We start from the raw sequence: 10,000 nt of genomic DNA, 5'->3' as shown, positions 1-10,000 counted from the left end.
GTCTCTCTCTGTCTCTCTCTCTCTCTCTCTTTCTCTCTTTGTCTCTCTCTCTCTCTCTGTCTTTCTCTCTGTCTCTCTCTCTCTCTGTCTCTCTCTCTGTCTCTCTCTCTCTGTCTCTTTCTCTCTCTCTCTCTCTCTCTCTCTGTCTCTCTCTCTCTGTCTCTGTCTGTCTCTCTCTCTGTCTCTCTCTCTGTCTCTCTCTTTCTCTCTGTCTCTCTCTTAATGTAGAATGTAGTGGTCTAAATGAAGTGGGCTGCCTAGTGACCGTGTCCATCCCGGACTCGTGTGGACTCGGCTGATAACAATCAGAACTCTAAAATGCCATGAGGCCGATAAGAATTCCACAGAGAGTTTTTCTGGTAGTTTTTGTGGTCTTTCCTGTCAGTAGCCCAGACTTATTGCTACTGTCAGCTATAGATAAACCTTCAACACTGAAGGTCATGAGTTCATGCAAATAAAACTAGAATTCCACAGTGCACTGAAGGAGAACCTTCCTGACTAGAAGACAACAAAAATAACCCGGGATTCTTCTTTAATACAGCAGAACATTAACTAGGATCATGGGCAGCACTGAAACTCCAATCCAACAGAAAACACTAACAATGAAGTTAACACTGAGATTAAGTCAGACAATATGACACGTAAATGGAAAAAGTCCGACCCAACAGGCTGAACTAACATCACTAAACTAACTCTACATTAAATAAATCCTTCACTTATGTACTGGATCCTTTTTCTTAAATATTACTCAGCATTCAGACTGAAACGTGCGGGTCAAGGCACCGCATTTACTAAAAAACCAATCCAGACAACTACAATCAGTCCAATCAGTCCAATACAGTAAACAAATAAATAGAATAAACAAACAAAACAGCAAACACAGTCAAATTCTAAATACTTCACAAACATCTCTTTAGTGTCTCTGATTGGGGAAGTGAAAGATTACAGGTAGGTTAGCGGGCTGGTATTCTGGTAATAGGAACCTCTGGTGGGGTGGCGTGGACGTCACGTGAGACTGTAGCACTCAGAACTCAAAAGCTATCACATTAAATAAAAAAACCCTGACCTCTGCCTCTGACAGCCATCTTACTTCAGGCTAAAATGAAAGACTGGAGCGCAGAACAATGCTTATACTAACACAGAACTCACAGTAATGAAATGTTATGCTGGTAATGTAAAGTAATGCTGGTTAAATTAATAAATGACCAACTGCTGGTTTCAGCTTTTGTTTCATACACAGTTTGATCAAAGGTAAAATGAGTTCTGATGCTCAGCACTGGATTTTAAACAGATATACCTTTATACGAGACGGAGACTGAGTAAGGATGTCAATCAAAAAGGGTCTGGGTTAATATCATAATCATGTTCTTCGTGTATAAAGGCAGCTTTCAGCTTTCTAAACTAATCCTGAAATGGAATTTGCCAGCATGTGATGAGGTAAGGACACTTTCAAAAAGTTTGTCAGAGAATTTCTGATTATAAACACTATGTTTGTTCAGTGTGGAACTGCACTGAATCTTTAATGAGAATTACACTCCAATTTAAGACCAGGACCTGGTGATTTTCCTGCAGCTGCAATGGACCTGATTGACCTCATCAGCTAATGAGGAGGTGTAATGGCTGAGCCTGAGGAGGAAAATCACCAAACTGTCCTGGAATGTGTACAGCAGCGGAGCTGAAGGCGGCGAGCAGCCTGGCCGCTGCGTTCACAAGCCAGTCTCAGACAATTAAACAGAGCCAGGACTGCAGACGGGCCGCGAACTCGGCCCTGACAAATAAACATCTACATGTACACCTTTCACAGTCTCCTGCAATAATAAAGAACACAAGACGTCACACATTACTAAAGTCCTCAAGATGGCACACGATCTTAAATCTCAAGTGCATGTGTGAGCACAACAGAGCCACTCCATGTAGGCTTGAGGGCAAACAGTAAAAAACTAAATCGAATAAATGTAAAAACAGAGTAAATGTTAATTGTAATTCTTCGATATCAATTCCAATACTGAAGTGAGTATCAATTAATCGAGCTCTGTTTATGTTGGTTTCTCTGTACTGTCACTTATTATCAAATGTTGGTATCAGAACATCTCTTAAATGAGCATGTTGTCAGACTGATTACACATCGATGTACCCTTGGTAGTGTTGGTTTTTTTGGGGGATGTTTTTCTTTTTTCTTGTGGTTTTCAGTGGACGACGCAGTTAACATTGGTCTGCACTACATTCTGCACCACCTGGACTGCCCAGGGACATACGCTTCTGTTTGTCAACTTCAGTTCGGCTTTTAATACAATAATTCCGGAAATTCTCCACTCCAAACTCCTAAGGCTCACTGTACCCACTTCCATCTGTCAGTGGATCACCAGCTTCCTGACAGGCCCACAACAGGTGAGACTGGGAGGTGTCACCTTCAGCATTCAGACAATCAGCACTGGCGCTCCACAGGGATGTGTCCTCTCCCCACTGTTATTCTCCCTCTACACTAATGACTGCACTTCAAGTGACCAAACTGTTAAACTCCTGAAATTTGCAGATGATACTACGCTCATCGGTCTCATCCAAGATGGCGATGAGTCTGCATACCGACAGGAGGTGGAGCGGCTGGTGCTATGGTGCAGTCAGAACAGTGTAGAGCTAAACACCCTCAAAACTGTGGAGATGATAGTGGACTTTAGGAAAGACCCCTCAACACTACTCCCCCTCACAATATCTAACAGCCCGGTGTCATCTGTGGAGGCCTTCAAGTTTCTGTGCACTACCATTTCCCAAGACCTGAAATGGGAGTGCAACATAAACTCCATCATCAAAAAGGCCCAGCAGAGGATGTAGTTTCTACATCAATTAAGGAAGTTTGGTCTGTCACAGGAGCTGTTGATGCTGTTCTACACTGCAGTCATAGAATCTGTCCTGTTCACATCCATCACCATCTGGTTTGGTGCAGCAACTAAACAGGACAGGAACAGACTGCAACGCACAGTAACAACAGCAGAAATAATAACTGGTGCCCCCCTGCCCACCCCCCAGGACTTGTACGACACAAGAACCAGAAACCGGGCAGTAAAAATCACTACTGACCCTTCACACCCTGGACACAACCTCTTTCAGCTCCTCCCTTCTCTCAGGCGCTACAGAACTTTACTTACTAAAACTGCCAGACACAGGAACAGTTTGTTTCCCCAGACAATCACCCTGATTAACACCTCACCATAATTATATTCACTGCTTCATATCTATAAGTACTGCATTATCAGGACTGTCAGTCATCACATCATCTGTATATATTACACACTACTGCTGCTGTATAGTGTACATAAGCATAATATTACACAATATTGTTATTTACACTCTCACACTTTATGTACATAACTGATCTGTTATATATTCTGTATTTATATTTAATACTCATTCTGTCTATTGTATCACATCTGCATTTTCTTGCATAGTCTTTATTATCTTGTCTTTTACGGTATATGTGGCGGGGCGGTGGAGGGCAAGAATTGACACTAATATACAACTAAAAATTAGAGCAGACTACACCACCCCGTTTCTGTAAACGGGGAAATTTATACCCAAAAATATAGCACACAGGTTCGTTACCACTGAACACAAGAGACGTGGATATAAATACAAAAATACTTTTATTGCACAATAATTAGTTAAAATGTAGAAAACTGTTGAAAACCAACGAAAATAAGTAAAGAAAAACAAGAACTTTCCAGCTGAGGCTTACCAGTAGGGCAGCTAGCTGAACAGTGAGTATCCTAAGACACACCACTCACAAACACTCACACTCACACCACACCCACTCTAAGTGAGGGAGACACAGATATCAATGGCAAAAACACTCTGTGAGAGAAACACCACCACCACTGGGCCAAGACAGCTCGCTTCCCTCACTGGGGCCCTCAGCTCCTGAAATAAACAAAACAAAACAAAAAAAAAAAAAGAAAAGAAAAAAAAAGAGAAAGTAAAAAAAAAACACAATTAGTTCAACTCATATGCAATCCAACAACTTGCATTAGAATAAGTTCAAACCATGAAGGGGAACAACAATGGGCAATTTACTGGCCATAAGGGTCAGACAGAGAGATGTAAAGACTCAACTAGGGTCGTGCCAAAGGCTCATAAACCAAGACATGCCATGGAGCATCAAGAGGTTAAAGAGAAGAACAAAACCAGAAAGAAGAAATAAAGTAAACAATACAAGTGAAAACAGGAGGCTTCAAATTAAATCACATGAAATACAAAGAAAACAAGTTACAAAGAACAAAAACTTAAAAATGAAAAGAACTTTCAGCAAAAAGACTCAAATTAACATTAAACAAAACAAGCAAAAAAAAACTTAATCTTCCCAGGTACGAGATATTACCCGATTTTTCCACGCCGTCCTTAAGAAGAGCGCAGATCAGAAAAAACAAAACAAAACAAAACAAACACACTGCTGGTGGCAATATAACAGCCGGTGGAGCTTAAGCAGGCACCGTGAAGGGTACAGCTCCGAAAACCACGTTTAATAGGGTGGTACCTAGACTGCCCTACTACATATAGTATAGTGTTATTTATGTGTGTATTGTATAGTATAGTGTTATTTATGTGTGTATTGTATAGTATAGTGTTATTTATGTGTGTATTGTATAGTATAGTGTTATGTCTGTATTGTATAGTATAGTGTTATTTATGTGTGTATTGTATAGTATAGTGTTATTTATGTGTGTATTGTATAGTATAGTGTTATTTATGTGTGTATTGTATAGTATAGTGTTATTTATGTCTGTATTGTATAGTATAGTGTTATTTATGTGTGTATTGTATAGTATAGTGTTATTTATGTCTGTATTGTATAGTATAGTGTTATTTATGTGTGTATTGTATAGTATAGTGTTATTTATGTGTGTATTGTATAGTATAGTGTTATTTATGTGTGTATTGTATAGTATAGTGTTATTTATGTCTGTACTCTTGAGAGTCACAAACAGCTGGAACCAAATTCCTTGTGTGTGTCAACATCAACACACTTGGCCAATAAACTTGATTCTGATTCTGATTCTGAAATTAAGGCAACTCTGCAACTCGGTAATTCAACCAGAAAACTCTACTTTTGCAGATGGAGCATATAAGTTACAGCTATATGGTTTACACACAGAAACTTTGGGGGCACAAACCTTTGCATCCCATTGGATTATTAACAGAAGTAGACAATGAGCTGATCTTGAAGCTCAGCAGGGAATAATTCTGAAGTATCCTAAAGTTGGAAACCCAGGAACAGTTCCATCCTTCATCGGTATCCCAGGAACACATGGAAGATTACACAAGTTGGACTAAAAGGAGTTTTATTAAAGCAGGCAGACTCCTGTTTCCAATCCAATTTAAAAAAAACTATTAAAAGGTCCTTATCACGAAAGTATTTTGTATCACTGTTCTTAGTCGAGCCTGACACTTATCAGCCAATCAAAAAAAGAGGCTACACAACAGCCAATCAGAAAATAGCACTATTGTATCTGGGTAAGATTTAACGCAACAACCAATATAAAAAAAGCAGATTCTGGAATTGTTCATCATCATCCTCGTTCACCCACAGAGAAAAGCACTGGAGCTGCGAGCATCACTTTGAGCACAGAGTAAGTCATGATCTCCTGTTGTAATGTTACAACTAATTCACAACTTGTTTGACACAAACAGTGACATTGTGACTGCTGTTAGAGACGTTTCCCAGATAATCAGCAGGAGTTTTTCATGAGTGTCTGTAACTTAGCCAACAGTTTTACAGCCTGTTCACTGACAACACCTGCTCAGAACATGTAGTCTAGGGCCAGTGGTTCTCAAACTGGGGTCCCTGAGATGGTGCCAGGGGGCCCCGGTTTTTTGTCATTTTATAAAATAATGAATTTATCAAATTCTGTGTAATTAAATCTCAGAAAAATAAGGCTACTAACCAACAGCACTAGATTGTATAATTTAATATGTTTGGTTTAATTCAAATATTAAGTTTTGGAATGTTTTATGTCATAAATTTTCTTTTGGCTGGGGCAAGTAGGGATGCACTGTATACAAAGGGGACCACACACCGAAGAAGTTTGAGAACCACTGGTCTAGGCCTAGTCATATTTTCGTTATCACATGATGACTGACATTTTGTCACATTAAACATCTCTCTCCAAATAGGCTTAATAATTTTATTAGCACTAAATAAAGTGTATTGCATCGTCGGTGTTATAGGTCACTTTTAAAATCATGTCATATTTGATATCCTGGCCATTGATGCATTAATCATTGCATCTGTCTTTCAAAGATGTCAACTAAAAGGCAACTTAGCATTCTGTCATTCGCCATGAGAGGAAATCCCCCTAAAAAGGCCAGGTTGCAGGATGCTGGCCCAGAGAAGGTGGCGAAAAGGGTGTAGGTCTGTTGTTGTGTTTGGGTGGAGGGTTGGAGATGTCACTCTTTACTGTTTTCAAAACTTGAGAGCCCTATTATTACAACAGCTAAACCAACAACTTGTTCACTAGACCCCATTCCCATTAAATTACTGAAAGAAGTGTTACATAAAGCTGGTGAGCCTCTTCTTAATATTATTAACTCCTCGCTATTTTTAGGTTACGTCCCTAAATCCTTCAAGTTGGCAGTTATTAAGCCCCTCATTAAGAAACAGAATTTAGATCCTAATGAACTATCAAATTACAGACCTATTTCACATCTGTTTATGTCTAAAATACTAGAAAAGGTTTTGTCTGTTCAACTGAGCTCCTTCTTACAGGAGAACAATATCTTTGAAGAGTTTCAGTCAGGTTTCAGGCCCCATCATAGCACAGAAACTGCACTTGTTAAAGTTACAAATGACCTGTTCTTAGCTTCGGACCAAGACTGTATGTCACTATTAGTTCTACTTGACCTTAGTGCTGCATTCGACACTATAGATCACAACATTCTCCTAGATCACTTACAAAATTACACAGGTATTCATGGACAGGCTTTAAGTTGGTTTAGATCCTACCTGTCTGATCGATACCATTTTGTAGAATTAAATGGTGAATCCTCCAGTTTATTGCCAGTTAATTATGGGGTCCCTCAAGGATCAGTTCTAGGACCTCTGCCTTTCTCAATATACATGCTTCCATTAGGGAACATTATTAGGGATGTACTGCTACTAGTAGCTCGACAGTGAAAGACCTGGTGTTTATTAGACAGTAACTTGTCTTTAAAATCATATCACCATATTACAAACACATCTTTCTTCACCTTAGAAATATTACCAAGCTGAGAAACATCCTGTCAGTTCATGCTTTCATGACCTCTAGACTGGACTATTGTAATGCATTACTAGGTGGTTGTCCTGCATCTTTAATAAATAGGCTACAGTTAGTCCAAAATGCAGCTGCCAGAGTTCTCACTAGGACAAGAAAGTATGACCATATAACCCCAATTTTATCATCTCTACACTGGCTACCTGTTAAGTTTAGAACTGATTACAAACTTGAATGTGACTGTTGAGCACCACCTGGGGATGAATGGACCTGTAGACACTTGTGATGTCACATCTACAGACTCACACATTCACAGTGTATGAAAGTGTGTCATCATGATTGAGCTTCGTGAAGATTCATTTACATTAGAAACCTTAAATGAAGTGCAGAGTTCAGGTTACAGATCTGCAGCAGTCAGACGTGCAGCACAGCAGCGTGTGCGCACTCGACCAAATATAAACCTCATTTCTTGGCAGACGGACAGACTGCACCAGGGAGGAGTCTGATAGGCAGGAGCAGGACAGACTGAAGGACAAACACTGAGACACAGAAAATACACCACGAGTCCAACAACAACCAGCAGAAACCAGCAAAACAGCTCATCATCTGATCACCTGATCATCTGATCAACTGTCAGGACAAACCAGTGAGTGCTTCAGGTTGTTTTTTGTTTTGTAGTTTTAAAAAAAAAAATCCTACAGGTTTGTTTTCGTACAGTGTTGCTTCACACTCAACATGAAATATTTCCTTCCTTAATCATGAACATGGTGCATTTTCGCAGCATGACTTTAAACAGTAAGTAATCCAGATTATCAGTCTGATCCTGCTTGTCCTGAGAGAGGGGTCTGAGGGAACGTTGTGAAGGACACAGCAGGAGCAGGCCTCTGTCTCTGTGGGAGATTAATACAGTGGAGAAACAACAGAAACACTGTCCTTGTTTCTCTGGAGCAGTTTATATTAGACACATTAATGTGGAGTAAATATTTAAACGTCGTTAATTATTACCCGTGTGTTCGGTCAACACCGTTTAGATTCTGTGTGGGGTTTAAAACAAAGTTACAGGAAATTAAAGAAGCTCTGAGTTTAATGCCATAACACCTACACAGTGACTTTAACTTTATTTTAATCCGAGTTGAGCTTCACTGTAACTGTTCTGCATTTCACACTGATTAACACCACACTACATTTCACTTTTACACACACACACACACACACACACACACACACACACACACACAGTACAAGTACACTACATAGGCAAAAGTACGTTACTGTTCTAATCAGCTCCACTCATATGTGAAGGTTCTCCACTAAACGTTGGGTTGCGTCTGTGGGGATTAGTGATTAATGCATTAGTAAATAAAAATAAAGCGTTAGACTCAGAGATCAGACTCTGACGTTGTATCAGGGTTCAGTCTGGGTTCAGTGCAGGACACTCGAGTTCTTCACTCCACACCGTGTCTTCATTGTCATGATGGAGCAAGGTTTAGTGAAACTCCAACACTACAGCACACAGAACTACACACTTACTTTAGACCACAGTGAATGACGGATATATAAGCAGGATTTGAACCCAAAAGTCTAATCACATCAGAACTTTTTCAGAATTCTGTGGAAAACAATCATAAAGAATAACCTGTGTGCGTAAGTATTTACACCCCTAAACTATACTTCTGATCTGATGATTAACTTCAGGTTTATTACTTTTATACCACAGAAACCCGCCACTCTAACAGGGGAGTGTAAACTTTTTCTCTCCATCATGCGTTCCTGCATTAATATTAATGCGCTTCGGCATCTATACAAAACACAGAAATACTGAAAGACGAATCTACCTGCTGGTTTGTTTGTGCGTTTTAACGTGTGTAATTCCAGTTTAAGGAGATTAACGAGCCTCGTAATGAGGAGTGTTTCATCTGCTCACTGAACACAGCGCTGTTATTATTCTATCTGTGGTCTTCTCTGCAGAAGGAATGGCTGCGTCTGCGTCGTCTGCGGTGGCTCGACGCTTCCTCGCCACTGCGTCACACGGAGGCCACGAGGGAGGAGGTGATGTCTTTATTCTTTTTGTCTGATCTCTTTCACACACACGATTAAATCACAAGGATCTGTTCAGCAGGAGTCTTCTGGTGGATTCGACCGAACTGGTAGCCGAAGGTTTTTATTTGTTATTCTATATACTGTATAAACTCGTGTAGATCCAGAGGGGGCACGGGGGCTTAGTGGTTATCACGTTCGCCTCACACCTCCAGGGTTGGGGGTTCGATTCCCGCCTCCACCTTGTGCTTGTGGAGTTTGCATGTTCTCCCCGTGCCTCGGGGGTTTCCTCCGGGTACTCCGGTTTCCTCCCCCGGTCCAAAGACATGCATGGTAGGTTGATTGGCATCTCTGGAAAATTGTCCGTAGTTTGTGAGTGTGTGAGTGAATGAGAGTGTGTGTGTGTGTGTGTGTGTGTGTGTGTGTGTGTGCCCTGTGATGGGTTGGCACTCCGTCCAGGGTGTATCCTGCCTTGATGCCCAATGACGCCTGAGATAGGCACAGGCTCCCCGTGACCCGAGGTAGTTCGGAGGAGATGAGTGAATGAGTGTAAATCCAGTGCAGAGACACAGCAAGCATCAAAAAACATTTACGCAAAATAAAAAAGTAATAACTGTTGGAGGAAACACTCCTTAATATGGGAGTGTGTGGAACACCAAAAGGGACAGATCACCCCCAAAACAAGCTTGCTTTAACACCTGATGAAAAATGATGATGATGAT

At 40.5% G+C, this 10,000-nt stretch overlaps 1 protein-coding gene across 1 annotated transcript in view; it reads left to right on the top strand.

Annotated features, from left to right (window-relative positions):
- Nucleotides 1-7,726: 7,726 nt before the first annotated feature.
- The window catches only part of LOC132861144 (cytochrome c oxidase subunit 6A, mitochondrial), a 4,616-nt gene continuing 2,342 nt past the window's right edge, over nucleotides 7,727-10,000 (top strand). Inside the window, exons 1-2 of the mRNA XM_060892531.1 lie at nucleotides 7,727-7,887; nucleotides 9,210-9,290. Coding sequence (XP_060748514.1) covers nucleotides 9,215-9,290 — 76 coding nt within the window. The 5' untranslated portion in view covers nucleotides 7,727-7,887; nucleotides 9,210-9,214. The remainder of the gene's footprint in view (nucleotides 7,888-9,209; nucleotides 9,291-10,000) is intronic.

The sequence above is a fragment of the Tachysurus vachellii genome, chromosome 18, assembly GCF_030014155.1.
Source record: "Tachysurus vachellii isolate PV-2020 chromosome 18, HZAU_Pvac_v1, whole genome shotgun sequence".
Taxonomy (NCBI): domain Eukaryota; kingdom Metazoa; phylum Chordata; class Actinopteri; order Siluriformes; family Bagridae; genus Tachysurus; species Tachysurus vachellii.
This window is presented reverse-complemented; position numbering and strand designations above follow the sequence as displayed.